Below are 26,663 nucleotides of genomic sequence, written 5' to 3' on the forward strand. Positions count from 1 at the left end.
GATTAAAAACATTTAAAAAAAGATTTAAGAACATATTAAAAAGCAATTCCAACTCAGACGCAGGCTGGGATAGGTCTGAACTTAAAAGGCTTGTTGAAAGAGAAAGGTCTTCTAATAGGCACTGAAAAGATAACAGAGATGGCAGAAATATCCAATTTATAGACTTGTATTATTAAATAATTTTGTCGCTTACTACAAAATAGGGAGGAGCCCTAACTCAGCGGTAGAGCATCTGCCATGCATGCAGAAGGTCCCAGGTTCTATCCCCAGCATATCCAGGTAGTGCTGGGAGTTACTCCCTATCTGAAACCCCGGAGAGCTGCTGCCAGTCAGTGTAGATAATACTGAGCTAGATGGACAAGTAGAGGATTGGACTTGATGGCCTTATAGGCTCCTTCCAACTCTACTATTCTATGATTCTATGTGTCTGACTCAGTATAAGGCAGATTTCTGTGTTCCTATCTCAAAGTGACTTATAATTATAAAAGCATATATAATACAAAATTTAAAATAAATAAAAAAGCATTAATTGACTAAAGTGTTCACCTTGCAATAACATAAAAAGGATAAATTCTACCCCACCTTACTACAAGTATAGGCTTGGATATAATCATATTCTATAACCCCAAAAGACCCAAATGCTTGGATGAAAAGGAACGCCTTTGTCTGGCACCTAAATGTTGGTGATAATAGCGTTAGGCGTATCTCTCTGGGGAGGGCATTTCACAGTTGGGGAGCCACCACTGAAAAGACCTGTTGTGTTGTCGCCTTCCACACCTCAGTCAGAGGGGGCACATGAAGAAAGGCCTCAGATGATGAACACAGGGTCTGGGTAGGGTCATGTGGGCAAAGACGGTCCCTAAGGTATCAGGGTCCTGAGCTGCACAAGGCTTTGTAGGTCAGAACCAGCACTTTGATTTAAGCCTAGAAACTAATTAGCAGCCAATGCAGTTGGGCCAGGATCAGTGCTATATGGTCAGACCTCCTAGTTCCAGTCAACAACTTAGCTGTTGAATTCTGCACTAGCTGCAGTTACCAAACTCTCTTTAAAGGCAGTCCCATGTATAATGCATTGCACTAATCTAACCTAGAGGTAACCAGAGCATAGACAACAGAAGCTAGCTTGTCCAGATAGGGTCACAGCTGTGCCACCAGCTGAAGCTGATGGCAGGCACTCCACACCACTGAGGTCACTTGTGCTCCCAGTGACAGTAGTAGATCCAGAAGTATCCCTAAACTGTGCACCTGCTCCTTTGGGTAAATGCAATCCCACCCAGAAAAGGGTAAACCTCGCCTACCTGGTCTAGGGAACTGACCATTCGTCTCACTTGAAAGGTCATTTCTCCCAGGTATCATGCTATCAGGTGGGCTGTAGCGCTGCCTGGTGTCCAAAGACAGGAATGCATGGGAGTCAACAGCTGCTCCTTCCAGTCTTTGCCCCAGTCTATTCTGAACGAAACCAACACAGGATCCCTGCTCAGCTCTCACGAACAGGAAAAGGAGCAGCAGAAAACGTACAATGCAATCTTGACTACCCAAAACAGGAAAGAACAGCCTTAGCAAAAATTAGAAAAGTCTATGACTGAATGTTGAAAATTTAAACTAAAAACATGAAGAACTTGAAGCAAAGACAAGTATAGGCAGCCCCCTAACAGGGAATGCCCTGGAGGCATGATACCCAGGAAAACCACCTTTCAGGTGAGACAAATGATCCATTTTCCCCAGGTAGTATGCTTTCAGGTGGGATGTACCAAAGCAATCCCAACAGGGGGGCTGCCTAAGGAGAAGACACCACCTGCTGCAGAATGTGCCTCCCAAAAAAGGCATCCACTGAAATACAACGGTCTATTTTATAATGCCTAATAAAGGAATTAGGTGTGGACCACACAGGTGCCCTGCAGATGTCTACAAGAGGCACGTAAGTTGCAAAAGCAACCATAGTGACCACTGACCTGCACTAGAATCCTGAGCGATTCGTAAGTGAGGGTGATGCAGGCTCTCAGCCAACAAAACAGAGTGGAACTGGTGACTTTCTTTCTCAACATCCTCAGGTGAAAAGAGATAAACAAAAATTCAATCAGATAAATGTCCTGGGTCCAGGTAAGGTATACCTTGAGAGAATGCCAGGCCTTTTCAACAGGATGAGCTGGACTGGGGCAAAATGAAGACAAGATGATGTCTTGACTGCAGTGAAAGGTAGAAGCCACTTTAAAAGAGGGATCAGTGTGTAACACAATGAAGTCCTTATGGAACACACATAAGTGACAGGTGATGGACAACGCCCCCAACTCTGCCACCCTCCAGGCTGAAGTGATTGCCGCAAGGAAAAGTACTTTAAATGAAAGTACGTGCAGAGGAACAGTCTTAGGCTTGAATGGAGGGTGTTGTAAACCTTACAGGACCTTCTGAAGACTCCATGAGGGAAAATGATGAACCACAGGTGGAGAGAGAAGGGATGCCCCTTGCAAAAACCACTTGACCAAAGGATGCACTCCGAATGAAGGCTGGTCTGGTCTTGCCAACAAAATTGAAGAAATGGCAGAAGTCTGCCGACACAGGTTGTCATGCTTTAGCCCCATTTTCAGTTCCGTATGGAGGAACTCGAGGGGCTGTTGCGCAGTGGCACCAGAAGGATGAATCTGCTTCTTAAAACACCATTTGGCAAAAGACGACCATGTACTTTGGTAGACAAGAACTGTGGAAGGCCGTCTGAAAGTTAGGATGGTAGCTGTGATTTCCTTAGAAAACATTGAAAGTCTCAGTTAGCGCCATTCAAAACCCAGGCTGTCAGACTCAGCCACTCAGAATCTGGATGCCAGATAGGACCCTGCAACAGGAGATCTGGCCTTGGTAGCAACTGCCATGGATCCTCGACTGATAGGGTAAGCAGATCCAAAAATCATGGCTGACATGGCCATTAGGGTGCTAGAAGAATCACGTGGGTGTGTTCCTGACAGAGCTTCTGGAGAGTTCGTCCCAGCAGAGGGACAGGAGGAAAGGTGTGGAGAAGGCCTTTTGGCCAAGGCACCAAGAGCGCGTTGACTGTCTCGGCACCTGCTTGATGGTATCTTGAGAAGAACTGGGGAAGCTGTGTGTTCTGACTTGAGGCAAAAAGATCCGCAGTGAGAGGATTGAACTGATGTTGCATTGGATGAAACACCTCGGGGTGCAGCTTCCACTCCCAAGGCAACACCTGTTGTCTGCTGAGCCAGTTTGCTGAAATGTTCAATTCGCTGCTGAGATTCTGCTTGAAGGTCCTCAACCAAGTGCCTCCCTGATGGTTCAAATGGGCTTTCTCACTGATGTTATTGGTCTGGACAAGAAAGTTGGTTAAGTGGAATTTTTGGTGAAAGTGAAGAAGGGCCAGGCGCACCACTTCAGCTCCAACCAGTTTATACTTTGGGCTCACTCTGTCACTGACCAAGTCCCCTATACAAAGAGGGAGTTGCAGTGGGGGCCCCATCCCATCAGACTGGCATCGGTTGTGATCAGAAGCTTCTCTGGCTCTCAAAACAGGCTGGAGCCCCTGTGGGCTCCTGCTGGGAGGAAGGGCGGGATATAAATAATAAATAAATAAATAAATAAATGGATGGATGGATGGATGGATGGAAGGAAGGAAGCTCGGTTGATGTCCATGAGCAAAAGGAAGACAGCAGAAATGGAGTTAATCTAATATTTCTGTGTCTGAAATTGGCAATGTTCATTTGAAAGGCTATAAGAGCCCACTGGAGTGGGCATGTGTGATTACAAGCCCAGGGAACTATGTGAATGGATGAGACAAACAAGTCCAGGCCTCTGTCCAGAAACATTACTTCAGCTGACCTCCAGGACTTCAGGAGACGCACTGTGTCTGTGATCCTCTCTGAAGACAGAGAAACCATTGTGCGAGCAGTGTCCAAAATGGCTCCAAAGTGTTGAAGCCATTGCATTGGGGGCACTCAAAGCTATGAGAGTAATGCGTATGTGAGAGGACACCCATGACTGGCTGTCTGCCTGCACCAGTAGGTTGTCCAGGCATGGATAAGTATGGATATCCTGGAGGCGGTACCAGGGTCATCAAATCTTGGTAAACGCCCCCAGAGCTGAGGACAGACCAAACGGCAAGGCCCGGTATTGGAAATGAGCCTGGCCATACGTGAACCTGAAGAACCACCAGCAGGCAGGCAAGATCAGAATGTGGAGGTGGGCCTTTGTCAGATCAATTGATGCCAGAAAGTCCCATTCTTGAAGAGCCTCCATGATCAATGCAAGGGACTCAATCTTGAAACACTGATACCTGACAAAGGTGCTGAAAAAATTGAGGTATAAAATAGCTTTCCACAAGTGGTCCTTTTGCGGCACTGCAAACAAAATCAAATAAACACCTGAGTAACAGTTGTCAGGATTCACTGACTCTATTGCCGCTATACCAAAGAGGTGATGTCTGTCATGACTTCCCATCTCTCCGGAGAGTTGGACATAGGCGAGGGGGGAAACCTGTGAGGATGAAGTTCTCAGGATTCTATGGCATAACCGTGAATCACACAGTCCCACACCCAAGAGTTTGTGGTGATCTGCCTCTAAGGCGCTGCAAAGTGAAGAAGCCTGCCACCCACCAGGATGGCATCAGTACTGGTGTGGTTGACGCCCCCCCCCCCAAGGTTGAAGGATGTTTTGGGAATGGCCAAAGAAGCACTGCTTGTTCCAGTAGCTTCTTGAGGAATGAAAGTTGCAGCTCATCCCTCCAGGTCATGCTCCACAAATGTCAGGTCCAGGATGTGACTCAGGAACCAGACCAACGATTGTAGTTAATTCGTGTTTTATTAGGGTAATGTCCAAACAAAGACTGCGTTTTCTCATGAATCAATATAGGGATACAGGTCCTGCGGCATTGGGAGAAAGTTGACAGAGCAAGGGACTTCTTCCCACCTGTTCTTTAAGAAGGGGCCAAACGGGCGCGCAATCTTTCGCTCCTCCTTAACTGCCCCTCAGGTACTGCCCGCCTTCCCCCCCTTCTCTCCTGTCTTTTCAGCTGTCTGCGTGTGCGCGGTGAGGGGGGAAGCATCACCCCCTCCTCTTCTGAAGTTTCCGATTCCAGGATGGGGGATAGGGGAGGGGCTGATGGTAAACTGCCTCCCCGCTTTTCGGCTGTGAGCAGCTCTCCCTCTTCCCCCTCTTGCTCTGAGCCTCAAAGAGGGGGAGGCGTGAGAATGTCCAGGGAGGGCTCAGGCTCCCCGTTGCTAAGCGACCTTATCACTGGCAGTTCCTCTGTTTCGTCTTCGCTCCAAAGGGGGGAAGTTCCTCCCCCTTCCCTCTGCCATCCATCCGAATACTCTTCTCCCAACTCTCCGGGATCCAGCTCCCCGGGATTGGGACCCCAGCTCTGCCTTCCGACACCATCCCCCCTCCCAGGCTGTGCCCCCCTCCCCTTGTCTGGCTTGGGACGGTGGGGAAAACGTTGATGGAAAAGTTTTACCAATTCTGGAGCATGCACATCAGCTGCATCTTCCCATGATCTGTCTGCCACCCCATAGCCTTTCCAGTGAATCAAGTACTGCAGCTTGTGGCGTCTGATCCTGGAATCTAAGATCTCCTCAACTTCAAACTCAAGCTGCTCATTTACCAGGAGTGCAGCTCCGGGAGGTTCCTCCGGCCGTAACTCACTGGGAGGGGCGGCTTTCGTTAAGAGGGATCGATGGAACACAGGATGTATTTTAAACGTGTCAGGCAGCTCCAGTCGGTACGCCACGGGATTGATTTGAGTTTCTATTTCGAAAGGACCCACCCTCTTGTCTTGTAATTTTCTACATTTGCCCGGCATCTGGAGGAAGCGGGTGGACAGCCATACCTGGTCTCCCGGTTGAAGGGGGGGGCCCTCCTTCCTGTGCAGGTCAGCAACTCGCTTGTACTCCGTTTTGGCTTCGTTTAACTGCTGTTTCAGTGTCTGTTGCGCCGCTTGCAATTCCTTAAGGAAGTTCTCAGCTGCCGGTACCAGCATTCCTTCTGAGCTGCTTGGAAAGACTTTAGGATGGAATCCATAATTAGCGAAGAACGGGGTTTGTTGAGTGCTGGAGTGCAGAGAATTGTTGTAGGCGAACTCTGCAAAATGCAAATATGATACCCAGTCAGTCTGTTGATAGGACACATAACTTCGTAAATATCTTTCCAAAACGGCGTTCAAGCGTTCCGTCTGCCCATCTGTCTGGGGGTGATGGGCGAAGGAGAGTTTTAATTCCGTCTGCAACTGTTTCCACATTGCTCTCCAAAATTTGGCTGTGAACTGAGTTCCTCGGTCTGAGACTACGCTGTTTGGCAATCCATGCAGCCGGTAGACTTCTTTTATGAATAACTTGGCCGTTTCTTTAGCCTCTAAGGACCCTGCACAAGGAAGAAAGTGTGCCATTTTGGTAAGTAGATCCACCACTACTAAGATGGCTGTCATTCCTTGGGACTTGGGTAGATCAGTTATAAAATCCATGGAGAGGTCCTTCCAGGGTTCGTGTGGGACAGGCAACGGTTGTAACAGTCCTGCTGGTGTCCCTGTTTGTGTTTTTGTCCGCAGACAGACAGAGCTGGACTTTACATAACTCTCAATATCCCGACGCATTTTAGGCCACCAGAAGTCCTTGGCCACGTTCTGAATGGTCTTGTAAATCCCAAAGTGTCCCGCTATGATGGAATCATGACACTGGCGTAGGATTCTGAGCCTTAATTCCCCTTCTGGCACATATCTGGCGGTTTTGAACCATAACAGTCCATTTCTCCAGTGAAAGGTTACTTCTGAGTCTTGACCTTGTCCCGTCTCCTGCTGATATTTTAGCATGTCTGCATCTTCTTGTTGTGCCTTTTTGAGTTCCTCTTCCCATGAAGGCTGGCATACTCCCAACGTTAATTTCTCTGGCGGGATTACGTACTGAGGCTGGTCCTCGGATTCACTTTCTTTGTATTGTGGCTGTCTGGATAAGGCATCCGCTCTCTGGTTTTTGGCTTGGGCATGGTAAGTAATCTGGAAGTTAAACCTAGTGAAGAACTGGGACCATCTTATCTGTCTCTGGTTCAGCTTTCTGGCTGTTTGGAGGCTTTCAAGATTCTTGTGGTCGGAGCGCACTTCAATTCGATGAGAGGCCCCCTCTAGGTATTGTCTCCAGTTTTCAAAAGAGTCCTTGATGGCCAGCAGCTCCTTCTCCCAAACTGTGTAGTTCTTCTCTGCAGGCTTTAACTTCTGAGAGAAGTACGCACAGGGGTGCAGCTCCTTCCCTTCTTGGTCTAATTGTAGCAGGACCCCCCCGATGGCAAACTCTGAAGCATCTGCTTCCACTACGAAAGGGCGGTTCGGATCAGCAAAGCGCAGAATGGGCTCAGTAGCAAACCTTCTCTTCAGCTCCTCAAAGGCCTCAGTGGCGTTCTCTGTCCATTGAAACTTCTTCTTCCCCCTTAAACAGTCAGTCAGAGGAGCTGTTAATTTGGAAAACCCTGGAATGAACTTTCTGTAATAATTGGCAAACCCCAAAAACCGTTGTACATCCTTTTTGGTGACAGGTTGGCCCCAGTCCAATATGCAGCTTACTTTCCCTGGGTCCATCTCCACGCCTTCCGCTGAGATTCGATATCCAAGGAAGTCTAGAGACTTGAGGTCAAATCCACATTTCTCTAATTTAGCATACAGGTGATTTTCTCTCAGTCTCTTCAACACCGTCTTCACATGCTGGTCGTGGTCTTCCTGGTTCTTTGAGAACACCAAGATATCATCTAAGTAACAGATTACATACGTGTCCAACAAGTCTCTAAACACGTCGTTCATGAATTTTTGAAAAATTCCTGGACTTCCACAAAGCCCGAACGGCATGACCAGGTATTCATACTGTCCGTAAGCGGTCAAGAATCCTGTTTTCCATTCATCTCCCTCCTTCATTCTGATCAGATTGTACGCTCCTCTCAAATCCAACTTCGTGATGATTTTTGCAGAGCGCAGTCGGTCCAGCAACTCTGAGATCAGGGGCAGCGGGTAGCTGTTGGGGATGGTGATCTGGTTCAATGCGCGATAGTCGTTACAGGGTCTGAGTTCCCCCCCCTTCTTTTTCACAAACAATAGTGGTGCTCCAGCAGGGGATTGTGAGGGGCGTATGAATCCTCGCCTCAGGTTTTTATCCAGGGATTCCTTCAGGGCCTCCCTCATTCTCTGTGAGAGAGTAGATTCTCCCTGATGGGATGCTGGCTCCTGGCACTAGATCAATCGCACAGTCGTAAGGACGGTGGGGGAGTAAAGTCTCTGCCTCTTTTTCATCAAACACATCTTTGAATTCTTCATACTTTGGCGGCAGGGTCACTTGCTCGATCTCTTGCACTGCCCCCGCTAAGGTGTTCTTGATTCCTTCAGGTTGACAGTTCTCCTGGCAATACTGTGAGGTGAACCACACCACCGCCTCCTTCCAACTTATTTTGGGTTCATGCTTAGCTAGCCAGGGCATTCCCAGAATCACCTCAAAGTTCAAGAGATCTGACACGTATAGCGAAATGAACTCTTCGTGCCCAGGGATTTGAAGTTTCACTTCCTCCGTGGCTTGTGTCACCCCTCCTGACTTCAGGGGTCTCCCATCGATAGTCTCCACAGCTAGGGGAGCATCCAGTTTCCACCGGGAAATTCCATGACGCTTGACTAACTTTGCATCAATAAAATTTGTGGAGGCTCCACTGTCAATTAAGGCAGTGGAATTAAACACCACTCCTCTGGAAGTTGTAATCCGAATAGGCAAGACCAACACCCCCTTTGAGGGAGGTTGGATCGTTAGGGGGCCTTTATACAACGCTGCCCCCAGTCCACCGGCCTGCACGTGGACTGGGTGTTCTAGTTTCCCGACGGCTCGGCTTTCCCCCCTTTCAGTCCACAGTCTCTGGCCACATGGCCCGGCTTTGAACAATAAAAGCATAAACGTTCCCGGCGTCGTCTTTCCTTTTCTTCTTCCGACAGTCTTGGCCTAGCCCCTCCCTGTCCCTCAGTTGCATTACCTGCCATCCCTGTAGTGGGAAGGGTCTTGTTGCGGGATGCTGAGGCTGAGTATCTCGGGACCTCCTGCTTCCTTTCCAGGCGCCTTCCTTCCATCCGGTGATCTATCTGTAGGCATAGCCGGATGAGCCCTGGTAGGTCAGCGGGGGGGGGGGAGGTCCTGGCCAACTCATCCAGGATTTCAGCATTTAATCCACTCCGGTACATAAACATCAGGGCGGCGTCATTGTAACCAGTTTCCTGGGACAGAATTTTAAAAGCGTCAGTGTACTCGGAAACAGTCCCTTTAGCTTGCTTCAGAGCGCCTAGTTGCCGCGCTACTGTTTCAGCCCTTTGCGGGTCTTGAAACATCTCGGTCATCTCCTGTATAAATCCTCTGTACCTTCCTAAGACAGTATCCTTTCTCACGAGATACGGAGTCACCCATTTTGCAGCTTCTCCCTCCAGGAGGCTAATCACGAAAGCTACTTTAGCCCCATCGTCTGGAAATTCCGTGTGCCTGACATCCAGATATAACTCACATTGAGCCACGAAGGTTGCCAACTGATCACTTTGTCCCACGTATTTTGGGGGCAATCCAATGGGAACCTTTACTACGGCAGCTGGAGGGGCTGTTCGCATCTGGTCTATCGTGGCCTTCAAGGTTTGATTATCCGTCTTTAGCGCCTTGACCGCTGCTAGCAGGGCTTGAACATCCGTCTGCAAATCAGCTACCTTAGTCCTCAGGAGTTCCACTTCTTCCGTCTCAGAAGTGGGGTTCGTCCCCCCCGCTGCTCCCTTTGACATCTTGTCCCAGTCAAGTGAAGAGAGCGTTGAGGGTGATTTAGGTGGCTCTGTCAAGCTGTCAGGCCCAGGATGTGACTCAGGAACCAGACCAACGATTGTAGTTAATTCGTGTTTTATTAGGGTAATGTCCAAACAAAGACTGCGTTTTCTCATGAAGCAATACAGGGATACAGGTCCTGCGGCATTGGGAGAAAGTTGACAGAGCAAGGGACTTCTTCCCGCCTGTTCTTTAAGAAGGGGCCAAACGGGCGCGCAATCTTTCGCTCCTCCTTAACTGCCCCTCAGGTACTGCCCGCCTTCCCCCCCTTCTCTCCTGTCTTTTCAGCTGTCTGCGTGTGCGCGGTGAGGGGGGAAGCATCACCCCCTCTTCTGAAGTTTCCGATTCCAGGATGGGGGATAGGGGAGGGGCTGATGGTAAACTGCCTCCCCGCTTTTCGGCTGTGAGCAGCTCTCCCTCTTCCCCCTCTTGCTCTGAGCCTCAAAGAGGGGGAGGCGTGAGAATGTCCAGGGAGGGCTCAGGCTCCCCGTTGCTAAGCGACCTTATCACTGGCAGTTCCTCTGTTTCGTCTTCGCTCCAAAGGGGGGAAGTTCCTCCCCCTTCCCTCTGCCATCCATCCGAATACTCTTCTCCCAACTCTCCGGGATCCAGCTCCCCGGGATTGGGACCCCAGCTCTGCCTTCCGACACCATCCCCCCTCCCAGGCTGTGCCCCCCTCCCCTTGTCTGGCTTGGGACGGTGGGGAAAACGTTGATGGAAAAGTTTTACCAATTCTGGAGCATGCACATCAGCTGCATCTTCCCATGATCTGTCTGCCACCCCATAGCCTTTCCAGTGAATCAAGTACTGCAGCTTGTGGCGTCTGATCCTGGAATCTAAGATCTCCTCAACTTCAAACTCAAGCTGCTCATTTACCAGGAGTGCAGCTCCGGGAGGTTCCTCCGGCCGTAACTCACTGGGAGGGGCGGCTTTCGTTAAGAGGGATCGATGGAACACAGGATGTATTTTAAACGTGTCAGGCAGCTCCAGTCGGTACGCCACGGGATTGATTTGAGTTTCTATTTCGAAAGGACCCACCCTCTTGTCTTGTAATTTTCTACATTTGCCCGGCATCTGGAGGAAGCGGGTGGACAGCCATACCTGGTCTCCCGGTTGAAGGGGGGGGCCCTCCTTCCTGTGCAGGTCAGCAACTTGCTTGTACTCCGTTTTGGCTTCGTTTAACTGCTGTTTCAGTGTCTGTTGCGCCGCTTGCAATTCCTTAAGGAAGTTCTCAGCTGCCGGTACCAGCATTCCTTCTGAGCTGCTTGGAAAGACTTTAGGATGGAATCCATAATTAGCGAAGAACGGGGTTTGTTGAGTGCTGGAGTGCAGAGAATTGTTGTAGGCGAACTCTGCAAAATGCAAATATGATACCCAGTCAGTCTGTTGATAGGACACATAACTTCGTAAATATCTTTCCAAAACGGCGTTCAAGCGTTCCGTCTGCCCATCTGTCTGGGGGTGATGGGCGAAGGAGAGTTTTAATTCCGTCTGCAACTGTTTCCACATTGCTCTCCAAAATTTGGCTGTGAACTGAGTTCCTCGGTCTGAGACTACGCTGTTTGGCAATCCATGCAGCCGGTAGACTTCTTTTATGAATAACTTGGCCGTTTCTTTAGCCTCTAAGGACCCTGCACAAGGAAGAAAGTGTGCCATTTTGGTAAGTAGATCCACCACTACTAAGATGGCTGTCATTCCTTGGGACTTGGGTAGATCAGTTATAAAATCCATGGAGAGGTCCTTCCAGGGTTCGTGTGGGACAGGCAACGGTTGTAACAGTCCTGCTGGTGTCCCTGTTTGTGTTTTTGTCCGCAGACAGACAGAGCTGGACTTTACATAACTCTCAATATCCCGACGCATTTTAGGCCACCAGAAGTCCTTGGCCACGTTCTGAATGGTCTTGTAAATCCCAAAGTGTCCCGCTATGATGGAATCATGACACTGGCGTAGGATTCTGAGCCTTAATTCCCCTTCTGGCACATATCTGGCGGTTTTGAACCATAACAGTCCATTTCTCCAGTGAAAGGTTACTTCTGAGTCTTGACCTTGTCCCGTCTCCTGCTGATATTTTAGCATGTCTGCATCTTCTTGTTGTGCCTTTTTGAGTTCCTCTTCCCATGAAGGCTGGCATACTCCCAACGTTAATTTCTCTGGCGGGATTACGTACTGAGGCTGGTCCTCGGATTCACTTTCTTTGTATTGTGGCTGTCTGGATAAGGCATCCGCTCTCTGGTTTTTGGCTTGGGCATGGTAAGTAATCTGGAAGTTAAACCTAGTGAAGAACTGGGACCATCTTATCTGTCTCTGGTTCAGCTTTCTGGCTGTTTGGAGGCTTTCAAGATTCTTGTGGTCGGAGCGCACTTCAATTCGATGAGAGGCCCCCTCTAGGTATTGTCTCCAGTTTTCAAAAGAGTCCTTGATGGCCAGCAGCTCCTTCTCCCAAACTGTGTAGTTCTTCTCTGCAGGCTTTAACTTCTGAGAGAAGTACGCACAGGGGTGCAGCTCCTTCCCTTCTTGGTCTAATTGTAGCAGGACCCCCCCGATGGCAAACTCTGAAGCATCTGCTTCCACTACGAAAGGGCGGTTCGGATCAGCAAAGCGCAGAATGGGCTCAGTAGCAAACCTTCTCTTCAGCTCCTCAAAGGCCTCAGTGGCGTTCTCTGTCCATTGAAACTTCTTCTTCCCCCTTAAACAGTCAGTCAGAGGAGCTGTTAATTTGGAAAACCCTGGAATGAACTTTCTGTAATAATTGGCAAACCCCAAAAACCGTTGTACATCCTTTTTGGTGACAGGTTGGCCCCAGTCCAATATGCAGCTTACTTTCCCTGGGTCCATCTCCACGCCTTCCGCTGAGATTCGATATCCAAGGAAGTCTAGAGACTTGAGGTCAAATCCACATTTCTCTAATTTAGCATACAGGTGATTTTCTCTCAGTCTCTTCAACACCGTCTTCACATGCTGGTCGTGGTCTTCCTGGTTCTTTGAGAACACCAAGATATCATCTAAGTAACAGATTACATACGTGTCCAACAAGTCTCTAAACACGTCGTTCATGAATTTTTGAAAAATTCCTGGACTTCCACAAAGCCCGAACGGCATGACCAGGTATTCATACTGTCCGTAAGCGGTCAAGAATCCTGTTTTCCATTCATCTCCCTCCTTCATTCTGATCAGATTGTACGCTCCTCTCAAATCCAACTTCGTGATGATTTTTGCAGAGCGCAGTCGGTCCAGCAACTCTGAGATCAGGGGCAGCGGGTAGCTGTTGGGGATGGTGATCTGGTTCAATGCGCGATAGTCGTTACAGGGTCTGAGTTCCCCCCCCTTCTTTTTCACAAACAATAGTGGTGCTCCAGCAGGGGATTGTGAGGGGCGTATGAATCCTCGCCTCAGGTTTTTATCCAGGGATTCCTTCAGGGCCTCCCTCATTCTCTGTGAGAGAGTAGATTCTCCCTGATGGGATGCTGGCTCCTGGCACTAGATCAATCGCACAGTCGTAAGGACGGTGGGGGAGTAAAGTCTCTGCCTCTTTTTCATCAAACACATCTTTGAATTCTTCATACTTTGGCGGCAGGGTCACTTGCTCGATCTCTTGCACTGCCCCCGCTAAGGTGTTCTTGATTCCTTCAGGTTGACAGTTCTCCTGGCAATACTGTGAGGTGAACCACACCACCGCCTCCTTCCAACTTATTTTGGGTTCATGCTTAGCTAGCCAGGGCATTCCCAGAATCACCTCAAAGTTCAAGAGATCTGACACGTATAGCGAAATGAACTCTTCGTGCCCAGGGATTTGAAGTTTCACTTCCTCCGTGGCTTGTGTCACCCCTCCTGACTTCAGGGGTCTCCCATCGATAGTCTCCACAGCTAGGGGAGCATCCAGTTTCCACCGGGAAATTCCATGACGCTTGACTAACTTTGCATCAATAAAATTTGTGGAGGCTCCACTGTCAATTAAGGCAGTGGAATTAAACACCACTCCTCTGGAAGTTGTAATCCGAATAGGCAAGACCAACACCCCCTTTGAGGGAGGTTGGATCGTTAGGGGGCCTTTATACAACGCTGCCCCCAGTCCACCGGCCTGCACGTGGACTGGGTGTCCTAGTTTCCCGACGGCTCGGCTTTCCCCCCTTTCAGTCCACAGTCTCTGGCCACATGGCCCGGCTTTGAACAATAAAAGCATAAACGTTCCCGGCGTCGTCTTTCCTTTTCTTCTTCCGACAGTCTTGGCCTAGCCCCTCCCTGTCCCTCAGTTGCATTACCTGCCATCCCTGTAGTGGGAAGGGTCTTGTTGCGGGATGCTGAGGCTGAGTATCTCGGGACCTCCTGCTTCCTTTCCAGGCGCCTTCCTTCCATCCGGTGATCTATCTGTAGGCATAGCCGGATGAGCCCTGGTAGGTCAGCGGGGGGGGGGAGGTCCTGGCCAACTCATCCAGGATTTCAGCATTTAATCCACTCCGGTACATAAACATCAGGGCGGCGTCATTGTAACCAGTTTCCTGGGACAGAATTTTAAAAGCGTTAGTGTACTCGGAAACAGTCCCTTTAGCTTGCTTCAGAGCGCCTAGTTGCCGCGCTACTGTTTCAGCCCTTTGCGGGTCTTGAAGCATCTCGGTCATCTCCTGTATAAATCCTCTGTACCTTCCTAAGACAGTATCCTTTCTCACGAGATACGGAGTCACCCATTTTGCAGCTTCTCCCTCCAGGAGGCTAATCACGAAAGCTACTTTAGCCCCATCGTCTGGAAATTCCGTGTGCCTGACATCCAGATATAACTCACATTGAGCCACGAAGGTTGCCAACTGATCACTTTGTCCCACGTATTTTGGGGGCAATCCAATGGGAACCTTTACTACGGCAGCTGGAGGGGCTGTTCGCATCTGGTCTATCGTGGCCTTCAAGGTTTGATTATCCGTCTTTAGCGCCTTGACCGCTGCTAGCAGGGCTTGAACATCCGTCTGCAAATCAGCTACCTTAGTCCTCAGGAGTTCCACTTCTTCCGTCTCAGAAGTGGGGTTCGTCCCCCCCGCTGCTCCCTTTGACATCTTGTCCCAGTCAAGTGAAGAGAGCGTTGAGGGTGATTTAGGTGGCTCTGTCAAGCTGTCAGGCCCAGGATGTGACTCAGGAACCAGACCAACGATTGTAGTTAATTCGTGTTTTATTAGGGTAATGTCCAAACAAAGACTGCGTTTTCTCATGAAGCAATACAGGGATACAGGTCCTGCGGCATTGGGAGAAAGTTGACAGAGCAAGGGACTTCTTCCCGCCTGTTCTTTAAGAAGGGGCCAAACGGGCGCGCAATCTTTCGCTCCTCCTTAACTGCCCCTCAGGTACTGCCCGCCTTCCCCCCCTTCTCTCCTGTCTTTTCAGCTGTCTGCGTGTGCGCGGTGAGGGGGGAAGCATCACCCCCTCTTCTGAAGTTTCCGATTCCAGGATGGGGGATAGGGGAGGGGCTGATGGTAAACTGCCTCCCCGCTTTTCGGCTGTGAGCAGCCCTCCCTCTTCCCCCTCTTGCTCTGAGCCTGAAAGAGGGGGAGGCGTGAAAATGTCCAGGGAGGGCTCAGGCTCCCCGTTGCTAAGCGACCTTATCACTGGCAGTTCCTCTGTTTCGTCTTCGCTCCAAAGGGGGGAAGTTCCTCCCCCTTCCCTCTGCCATCCATCCGAATACTCTTCTCCCAACTCTCCGGGATCCAGCTCCCCGGGATTGGGACCCCAGCTCTGCCTTCCGACAACAAAAGGACTGGTAATAGCGCTACAATTAAAACTTGTGGGCAGCCCTGCAATCATCTGTCTTAGTTGTGGCTAACACAGGTTTCCTCTTGTCTTTAGGATCAACCAACATGGCAATGAGTGCTTTGTTACCAAACAGCAGGGCACTTATGAAGGGAGCCATGGAGTGGTTGATGTGAGCCATATTTTTAGCATCCCAATGGTGGAGCCACAGCATCTGCTAAACCATTACACCTGCAGACATGGCCCTGGCTGCAAACTGTGTAGCATTGAGAATGGCATCAGACATGAATGCTGCAGCCTTGTGCAGCTTGACCAAAGTCTTGCACAGTCTTGTAGGGTCAGGCTGAGGATTGTCTAGCAACTCATTTAGCCGCATCATGGAAACTCTGGTGATCAAGGAGGCAGCACAGAAGGCCCTGATAGCATATACAGTCACACGATGAGTCTTTCAGAAAGCAAAGTCCAGCCGCCATTCTGAACAATCCTTGAATTGAGAGTCCTCTGCTTTAGGAAGGAGATATTATTTTGAAACCAGGCTCAAAATAGGCCCATCCACTGCTAGGACCTTCACCTGTTGAGCCTCCGCTGCCCCACGAGGGCCAGGGAGGGGGGAAACATGAGTTCCAGGTTTCCCAGCTGTCAGAGGGTGTGGAAGACCAAGGAATTGTTGAGTCTGAGCAAGACCTTGGGAGGGGGAGTGAGTTTGACTCCGGGCCAATTCCCACAGATGGCACTGCCTCGGAAGCGGAGAGTGCGCCGCTCCCAGACAGGTTGGAGGAGCCATTGGAAGATGTCACAGAGGGGGCGCTGACTCCCCCTTTACCAAGCGGTTCTCGAGATGCACCGAGCGCGTCACCGCCCCCTGACCTCGAGCCAGTTGCTAAGAAGACAGTTCTTTCAGACGAGCCGTTGGAAGCACACACCCCGTCACCCAGCTCTTGATGCCGCAAGAAGCGGACAGGACAGAGGCAGGACTTGCGAAGGAGTCAAAGATAACGATCTAAAACTTTCCCTACTTAAGACTGCAGCTCTCTGGGTTACATTGCTGAGTCAACTTTCTACACGCATTGCAGAGCATGTCTAGAGTGCAGTTAGAGACTTCTAGTGAGCTAGCTTAGAGATTTCTATGAAGCGCACTGCTTTTGATGTATCCATTACTTTAATAAAACAAGATTTGATTGCACCTGCGTCTCAGCCTCGTGAATCCCGCTCTGAACAGGACATCAGCAGATTTATGAACTCTGGATCTAACTAGTAATATTTGTTTGCAAAGAGTTTCACACGGTGTTCATGGAGAGGATGGGCTCATTCATCCTTCGCCATCTTGTTAAGGGGGTCAGGAACCAGAAAGGAAATGACTGAAGACTTGGGTGCATTTAAAACTTTGGTTTCTTTTACCAGTGCAGAAGAGGGCTGCAATGGAGGCTTTTAGACCCAAGGTGTCCAGTGACTTATGAAATAAGCTGAGAAAATCAGAGAACTGAGAAAGACAGTAAGAAACATCCCCTTCTTCAGTCTTGCCACTCCATGGAGCCTCATCAACTTTGAGTGTGATGAAAGGATTGAGCGTGTCAGATCCAGTTTCCAACGAATGTTGAATCCTTCTCCTGGCAACACTGAAAGGATTAGGAGAGGAATCACATTGCTCCTCGACCTGAGACTAAGATCGAGTCTGCTGTGTTGAGACAATGGAAGCCTCTGAAGTTCTGAAGAAATGGAATCCAGCTAAGCATTTTGAAATTGAGAAAGAAAATCCAGAGTCAAAAGAAGACCCTGCAGGGGAGCAAAGGCTGACTGTATTAACCACTGCCCATGGTTGGATTTGATCAGATGATGACAGCAGCTGTGATGCAGACAGCCCAGGGCACTCAGTCATGGATGGCAATAGGAACGGAAGCTGCGCACCAGAAGTAGAGACCAGCCTAGACAATTGAGACGTAGCAGGAGAGTGGACAAGAAGGTGTGCAGAAGAGGCCGTTTGAGTGGGAGGAACCGCAGGGACCACCACCAAAGACAGCGAAGGCTGGGCTGAGAAGCCTTCAAATTCTTCATCTGAAGAACCAACAGATGAGAGGAAAGGAGCCGCTAGCTTTTGTTGACCCCAAGCCCCCTCTTCTGTAAGGAAAAGCTCCTCCCTTATGACCTCTGAGGTGCCTCCTTGGGAAGTAGGGGCAATGACATAATGAGCCCGTCTGGCAGCATTCTGCTTTGCAGAAAGAAGAGACATCTTGGCACATTTTGAATGGCATGTGCTTGGACATTTTGTGGCTTAGTGATTTGGATCGAGACAAGGATCATGACATCAGGAATGTCTGCTGCTGCACACCACTGGGCTGTGCATCAGTAGTCACCTCTGCAGTCACAGGTATAGTTGGTAAGCATGCACACAGTAGAGGGGTATGGGATCTCAAATTAATACACGCAATGGTAGTGGTGGTGCAGTGGATCAGAAGACACTATGCAAAACATGCACATGGTGAAGGGGTGTGGTAAGACCTCACACAGGGGAGGAGTCTCTGAAACAAAAAGGTTCAGTAATGGAGATCCCCCCCTTTTGTCCTGGACAAAAAAGGGAAGAAAAAGGGTATAAGGGAGGCAGCAAATGAGATAAGGCACACAGAGAGCAATAACTGGCCTGAAATAAAATGAACAGGTAAAAGGAGGCTAACATGGCTTTAAGAAAAAAGGCAGAAAAAAAAAGAGCTCAAGATGGTGGATGGGAACAGTCAAGGAGGGAACCAGCAAACTGGCAGCTTGGAATGAGAAGAAGAGGAGGCCTGGGAACCAGGACACACACCCCCCCCGTAGACTGACACCAAGGGGCCCAGGTGGAAGGGAAGGGCTATGCAGACATTCAGGGAACCAGGGGTGAAGGAGGTCACTACCAGGTGGCAGAGTTGTAGCTGTGAACTCTACAAGGTCCGGGAGAGCATGGCCAGGTGCTGGAGCCGAGTTGCATGGCAGCGGGGCAGGACAGAGAGGGCTGCAGGTGCTCAGGAAGATGTAGCTGCAGCCGTGAGCTCCACAGGCCGAGAAACAGGGCCAAACAGCAGCCAAACAAAGGGAGGGGACAGAACTATAAGGGCTGGGGCCGTGCCAACTGCCGGAGCCACAAAATCGAGCTCCGCAGGGCCGAGGGAAGGAATTGAGGAGGCTGCAGCTGTGAACCTCAGGAGGGAAAAGATTGACCAGAGGGAAAGAACAGGCACAGATGAAGACTAACTTTAAAAAAAAGAAAACAAGGAAACACAAAACAACATGCGAGAGAGAAAGGCAAGAAGGAGACAATAAGGAACAGATCTAAGCAGGAGAGAAGCTAAAGCTGAAACAGACCCACCTCAGATAAAAGGCAGGAATGGACTGGGGTGAAGACCGGAAGGAGCAGCTAAAGTCTTGACTCCCGTGCATTCCTGCCTTTGGATACCAGGCGGCACTACAACCAACCTAATGGCATGCTACCCTGGCAAAACCACCTGCTAACACTGCCTCAGTTTTATCTGGAGTACACTTTAGTTTATTGGCTGTCAACCAGTTCATTACCGAAGCCAGACACTGGTCTAGCACATCCATCCACTGTCACACCTGCACATGTAAAAGAGAAATAGAGTTGCATGCCATCTGCAGGCAGTGTATTCCAAATCCCCAGGTGATCCCATGTAGCAGTCTCATGTAGATGCTAAACAGCATGGGAGATAAAACTGACCCCTGTGGAAATGCATCACCCTCTGGAGATGGCCATCTAAGTAGGACCGGAACCACTGTAAAGTGGTACCACCCACTCCCAACATGGACAGCTGCTCCAGAAAAATACCACGGTTGATGGTATTGAAAGCCAAGAGCTAAAGGAGAATTAACAGGGTCACACTCACCTGTCATCATACAGGGTGACCAAGTCAGTTTCCATGTCAAAACCAGGCCTAAACCCTGATTGAAATGGATCACAAAGTACACAGCACATAACTGCTGTATTTCGAAGATAACATCATTGGGGTGCTACATGGTTTTATTTTCAAGTCTGTTTCTAGCTATATATCCTACATAGTTGAAGAAAGCTTCTTATTTTAACAACTATTCAGATGTAGTAGGTAGTGCACTGACTGACATTTAAGTTACCTCACCTGATAGAACCCTGCCAGCATGTTGTCAGGAAATTATTATTATTATTATTATTTATTAAATTTATTAGTCGCCCATCTGGCTGGTTTACCAGCCACTCTGGGCGACGTACAACATAAAAACATATAATTCACATTAAAACCTTAAAATTCCAACAATAAAACTAAAACCTACCCCGCCCCAAAAGCCTGCCTGAAGAGCCAGGTTTTCAAGGTCCGGCGGAAGCTCATCATGGAGGGGGCATGGCGGATGTCATTTGGGAGGGAGTTCCACAGAGTGGGTGCCACAATTTAAAAAGCCCTCTCCCTAGTTCTCACCAGTCTAGCTGTTTTAACTGGTGGGACGGAGAGGTCTTTTGAGGCTGATCTTGTTGGGCGGCAACGTTGATGATGCTGGAGGCGCTCTTCCAGATAGACTGGGCCGAAACTGTGCAGGGTTTTAAAGGTCAAAACCAACACCTTGAATTGGGCCCGGAAAGCAACTGCTAACCAGTGCAACTCCTTCAGCACTGGAGTGATGTGGTCTCGCCGGCGGCTACCCTTAATCAGGCGAGCCACCGCATTCTGTACCAGTTGCAGCTTCCGGACCATTTTCAAGGGTAAACCCACGTAGAGCGCATTATAATAGTCTAGGCGAGAGGAGACCAGGGTATGTACCACCAATACATGAGCACATGCTCAATCATCCAGATTTTTTAGTTGTGTGATGGGTGAACAAGGGCCAAACCACTCAGTAATACTACTGAATGTCTATGGTGGAATAAAAGATGTTAACATGAACCTCATATGCATCTTTAAGAAAAACAATTAACCCCACAAGTACCAGTGACCTAGTATGAAAATCAGTCATGTGAACATAATAGGGATGAGATTATTTTTGAGGGATAAGAGATTAATTTGTTGGTAGAAGTATAAAAATTGGGGAGGGGGGAACCCACCACACATCACATTTTGTGTTTTCAATACTCTTTAACAATCAAAGAGAATAACAAGATGCATAAAGAACAAAAATGTAGTGGCCGCCAATTCATTAGCATTTCAAACTCATGGAAACAAAAGATATTCAGACAGTGTGCAATTAAAAGGAGCCATAATCTTGTGGCACTTGTGTCATGCTCCAAGTCCTCTTTTACAGAAGGCTACAACGAAAATAGTTGTACTTACCATAAGCAATCCAGAGCACTAAAAAGGAGACGATTATGACCCAATCCACTATAGAATTTCTTTGAATCAATTTTCATAAATGGAATAAGTGTATCTACTCCTTCCCATCCAAAGAGTTCCTGTTTGATATATCAGTCAAAGCCATGTTATTCTGGAAGAACTATACACATTCATAACAATTTTTATTTCACTTCTCAGTATTTATCACAATCACATTCATTCTCTGTTGGTATCTATTATTACACATTACACATGGAGAGGCCCAGAGCCAAGTTATCTGTTATCACATGAAACGCAGCCTAATTCTGCATTTAGAATCCTGATGGTCTCCCTCAAACATGCTAACGCTACAGAGGAAAGAAAGGTTGAAGAGGCTTGAAGCACTGCCACACTCATCACCATTTCTGGCCCTCCTGGGGAACTGAGGGTTCCAGCAAGAGTAACTCTTGCCGAATGGAATGAGATGTGTCTATGCTGCTGGCCAAGCATTTGGAATTTCCAGTGTCATCTTACAAGCAGCTAGTTTTCTATGGTCCTTCTAGTCCAAAACGCTAGGGAAGATTAGCTGCTTGTGAGATTTAATATTTTAGGATTTAAACAAATAGTAGCTAAGAGCACATTACCTAGAACCTATCAATAGACAACACCTCCCACTTATACACAATAATATCAGGCTCCATAACAAACACCTCTGGTTTGAAAAACAAGGAGAGAATACTAACCTTTCTATGAAGATTATTTTCACAAAGAGTTGACAGAATAAGCAAGATATCAGTCTGAATTTCTACCACAATGGCACCTTTTTTATAATTGCTTGTGGTATTCTTTAAGACACCTAGTAAAAATATATATTACATAGTTTGGTCAAACTACACAGTTACTTTAAGTACATGTAAGGGCTTATGGGGGATACTGATGGGGGGAGAAATTTGATCCAGTTTGCATTTAAAGCACAATCTATCAAATCTGAAATTTGCACTTATCTGAATTTTGCAATGCAATTCTTCAACCAATGTTTACAAAATGGAAATGGACTGCCTTCAAGTCGATGCATATATTAGGAGAAAGCGTGCATAAAAATGAATATATTCATGAAAATGCATTATATGAGAAATTGCTTGCAAAAATGTGTATAATAGTCAAAACTACATACAAAAATGGGTTCATTAGGAGAAAATCACACTAAAATGCTGAAGATCTTCATGAGGATTTTTTTTAAAAAAATTGCAAATCACTGCAAAAATGTAGAGAATTGAATTTAAGACTGGAAAAATGAGAAACGGAGAAAAATGGAATTGACAGATCCTTCCATCCCCGGGGGAGGGGTTTAAATCGCAAATTGCTTTTGAATCTTTCATGAGTTTCAAAAATTGTTTGCCACGCAGGGGTGTAGTCGTCCAGGGTCTCAGGGGGTCTTAGACCCTTCACTTTTTGGGAGCAGAGTTCTAGCAGGGTCTCTAGGAGCCAATCCTCATGGAAGGGGAGCGTCTTAGCCACTGAGAAGAATCTTCAAACATGCTTCCTTGACCTTTCCTGCTGATTGGAGGGAATCAGAATGAAAGGATGCGAGTCAGCCATTGAGAAGAGTCTTCTCAGTAGCTAACACTCTCCCCTTTCATGCTTATTAGCTCCTAGGGATGTCTATTGTGGGAGAAGGCATTAAGGATCTCATTCTCAACCCCACAGCAAAAAAGGGGGAGGGGCATGACTATGACTAACATGAAGGGACCCTGCACTTCTGAATTTGCCACTATACTACTGTTGCCATACCGTGCATGGGGGAAACTGTTTAGAAGGAAAAGGTAAAAAGCCCTGTTAAATACACAGATTATTTAGATAATAGCCATAGTTGTTCATATATACTTTAAAATGGCATCCCAATGTATTACTGTGTACTGAATCCAATATATTGATTTTGATCTTTCCTTTCATGTAAATTTAACAGGTACCTCAAGAGCTTGTGTAAATTTCAATAGGGATAGCATGGCTGTACTGGCTAGGGCTGATGGGAGTTGTAGTCCAAAACATCTGGTGGCCATAGGGTAGACAAAAAATGAACATGGATCAGTATTGCCTGTCAGCTTGACGGAATGCTTTCAAAGCTGAACCGGCCAATGGATCCCATCCCTAGCAGTCACTATAGAAACAGTTCTTTTCTATTCACATACTACCCCCATTTCCACTTTCAATCCATATACTGTTCTTTTTCAGCAATCAGCAGGGTCACGAAAACAAAAAGAACATAGATGAAATGTCTGCTCAAGAACACATGCTCTGATTTTCACTCTGAGAATCTGCACTACTATTTAAGAACTGTGTAACTGCCACTATAAAGCATATGGGTAGTGCAATTCTGTACAATGGATGGAAAGGGTAGAAAAAAAGGATGATTAAAAATTGGTTATTAGGAGTTAAAAAATAAAGTTTCAAAACACAGTAGAAATGAAAGCTGAAGTTAAGTTCAGCAATCCAGGCAATCTTGAGTTTAAGGAAACAAAGATAATGTAAGTTTTACTTCACCTAACAGTTGATGAATTGCTCCCTGATCACAAAGATCAATATTCACAGCATCATTACAAAGGCACACAATGGGATTCAGTACTCTCAAAGTGTAGCGCATCTGTGCAAGCTTGGTGCCACGACCACCTGTACCATGGAAACTGTTACCTTGAGCAAAGAAGGGATCTGCAAGCAAACCAAAATCAAACATCTTCTTTTGCAATATAGTGTATGTTCAGTCTACTGCAAGGTCTTTTGTGTAAAAATGATTTCAAGAATATTGCAGATTTTAACAATGTACTTTGTTATAACAGAAATGTTCTTCTAATAGTTAACCAAGTACCTAATTTAGTGGTTGCAACGTAAGACATTTCATGCAACATCATCACAGACTTAAGTGCACACATTATCATGGCTCTCTGGTGTTCAGGAACAATAAATACTGAGAGAAAGGAATGTGGTACTTGTGGAGTCCAGATTCATGACAGAAGACATGAGGCAGTGCCTGTACTTCCCTATTCATAATAAGGAATCTGAGTATAATGGTCCAGACTGTTTCCTGAAGTTTCCTCCATACCCATGTTGACCCTATACTTGCAAGTTGAGTTAGTACAGATGTGATAAGGGATTTATTTTGCTCTCTGGAGCATCAGGCCTCCCACTGGTCTCTGAGAATGGGGTCAGAATTCTGTGATGAAAGCTAAAGTTAAAATTTTAAAGCTGTGTTTGTGTTTAAGCCTGTCCAACGTTACAGTATTCATCCAATTAACGTTCTATGCAACAGTCAAATCCCCATTTGGTTCCAGACTGTTGATTGTTAGTTTTCTGTGACTGAATAATCCAGCAACAGCAGCAGACCATGAGACATAACTAAAGACAAATAAAAATGTAAGGTAAAATATAGTAAATTAAAATGTTTTGCACAATAATAAAATTCTAGCTTAAACAAATAGATCTTGCACTGCTTCCAAAAAACACTCAGGCATGGAAGGCACTCCACAATTCTTGAATGTAACTTGTACAGACTCTATAAAGCATGATGCCATGTTCAATCTTGGCATCATATCATAATAAATAACTTAAAATGTTACACTTATCTATGAAAGGGGATCCAAGAGATTATGGGCATTTGCAGAACTTTGAATTTTACTTTTAGTCCTCTGAAGAGTCTAAAATGGTGCTGGGCTCCAGGGTCACCATGTCTTTGGCAATCCCTAAAATCAAGGCTTACCAAAAGAATAGTGACTTTGGAGCCCACTGGACTTATGCCTTCCGATGTGAAAATACTGCGCAGGAGAGCACTCCATAGTGAGAAATGGATTTTCTCAGCCTCTTGCTTCCATACGTACAGGGATTAAACAAAAAAGAAAATCCAAGCAGGATGGAAATATATATAGTTTTCCATTTTAGAGGTCACAAGTAAAATTCAGCTGTGTATTCAAAACGAATGGGTATGAGTAAAAGTAGTCCTATCCTATCTACTCACCATTGCCCATACACCATTCCAGAAACATGAGAAGGCGAGTATTTCCTTGACACATCATGTAGTCTTCTACCAACAAGGGAGCCACTGTAGCTAAAGTAGCAATTGCATGAAGCTGTAACTCTTCATACTGGGCTGCAGACATGTCAAGCATTCCTGGCTTTTCATTTGGTTTTAAATAATGAAACAAAGCCAACATAACTTTACCCTCTTGCAGCAGCTAAACAATGAAAGGAGACGTGGCATAAAATATCACTTGAAAAGTAAAAAACAAAAAAAAATAGAAGTGAAGCAAAATGTTCAATACTTGTCTTGCTAGTATTTATAAAACTTGTATTTAACATCTATGTTTTGGAACGGCATTTTGGGTACAAAGAAATATTCCCTGCATTCCTCTGACTTTTTTTAGGGGGAGCAATTATATAGCTTGGGAGAAAACCTACAGGTAAGACTAATAGTCATCCTATCCTTATGTCATAGCAAGTGGCTGGCAAGAATGAGTTCATATTCAGTGGTCAGTCTAGCGATCAAGCATTGTGTTTTAATTGTAATATTATAAGATTACTTAGGTGCTACTCTATTTTCTCTAGAGAAGGCTAACAGTATTTCATACTTTAAAATAACTTCTCTTTTAGGATCGAAAGGTAAGTTCAGTATGTGCATTGTATTTGGACTTTTAGTAAAGATACTGTTGTTGTTATGTGCCTTCAAGTCTATTTCTACTTATGGCGACCTTATGAATCAGCGACCTCCAATTCTTCTGATTTCTTGACTATGGTCTCCATTTTGGTTAATGTGCCAAAGTATTGATAATTCTTGATAAGTTCAGTGTCCTCGTTGTCAACTTTAAAGTTACATAATTCTTCTGTTGTCATTACTTTAGTCTTCTTGACAGTCAACTGTAGTCCTTTTGTCAGCTGTAGTGCTTTTGTGCTTTCCTCTTTAACTTTCATCAGCATTCATTTCAAATCATTACTGGTTTCTGCTAGTAGTATGATATCGTCTGCGTATCTTAAATTATTGATATTTCTCCCTTCAATTTTCACACCTCCTTCATCTTAGTTCCCACTTTCCATATGATATGTTCTCCATACAGGTTAAACAAATAGGGTGATAAAATACACCTGTCTCACACTCTTTCCGATTGGGAACCAATCGGTTTCTTCATATTCTATCCTTACAGTAGCCTCTTGTCCAAAGTATAGGTTGCGCGCATAAGGACAATCAGATGCTGTGGCACCCCCATTTCTCTGAAAGCATTTTATAGTTTTTCATGATCTACACAGTCAAAGGCTGTGCTGTGATCTATAAAGCACAGGGTGATTTTCTTTGGAAATTCCTTAGTCTGTTCCATTACTCAACATATGTTTGTTATATGATCCCTTTCTAAATCCAGCTTGGACATCTGGCAGTTCTTGCTCCATATATGGTAAAAGCCTTTGTTGTAGAATCATGAGCATTTATATTCTTCTGGTATGTTATTTAACTTGTAATTTGGCATTCTGATTGCTTTATTGTTCTTCTTTAGCTTTACTCTGATTTTCGATATTACTAGTTCATGATCTGTACTGCAGTCTGCTCCTCGTCTTGTTTTTGCAGAAAGTATAGTAGGGCCCCACTCATATGACAGGTTAGGTTCCAGACCCCCGCTGAAAAGCAAAAAACACCAAAAAGTGGATCAGCTGTAACGCGAGGGTTTGGAACCTAACCCGCTGATCGTGTCGGAGGAGGAGAAGATCAGCTGATCTTCTTCTCCTCCTCCGGGATCAGCTGTAGCGCGGGGGTCTGCTCACCCCCAAGATCCCTTCCTCCACCAAGATCAGCTGGAGCACGGGGAGCTCCACCCACACTCCAGCTGATCGCCCT

At 46.7% G+C, this 26,663-nt stretch overlaps 1 protein-coding gene across 2 annotated transcripts in view; it reads right to left on the reverse strand.

Moving 5' to 3' along the window:
- CFAP69 (cilia and flagella associated protein 69) overlaps positions 1–26,663 on the reverse strand; it is a 60,886-nt gene that overhangs the window by 12,409 nt on the left and 21,814 nt on the right. For both annotated transcript variants that reach the window (XM_061586867.1, XM_061586866.1), the window contains 4 exons: positions 24,801–25,017; positions 23,336–23,500; positions 21,538–21,650; positions 20,816–20,934 (listed from right to left, as the gene is read on the reverse strand). In XM_061586867.1, coding sequence (XP_061442851.1) covers positions 20,816–20,934; positions 21,538–21,650; positions 23,336–23,500; positions 24,801–25,017 — 614 coding nt within the window. The remainder of the gene's footprint in view (positions 1–20,815; positions 20,935–21,537; positions 21,651–23,335; positions 23,501–24,800; positions 25,018–26,663) is intronic.

This window comes from Rhineura floridana, chromosome 10 (assembly GCF_030035675.1).
Source record: "Rhineura floridana isolate rRhiFlo1 chromosome 10, rRhiFlo1.hap2, whole genome shotgun sequence".
NCBI classification, from domain to species: domain Eukaryota; kingdom Metazoa; phylum Chordata; class Lepidosauria; order Squamata; family Rhineuridae; genus Rhineura; species Rhineura floridana.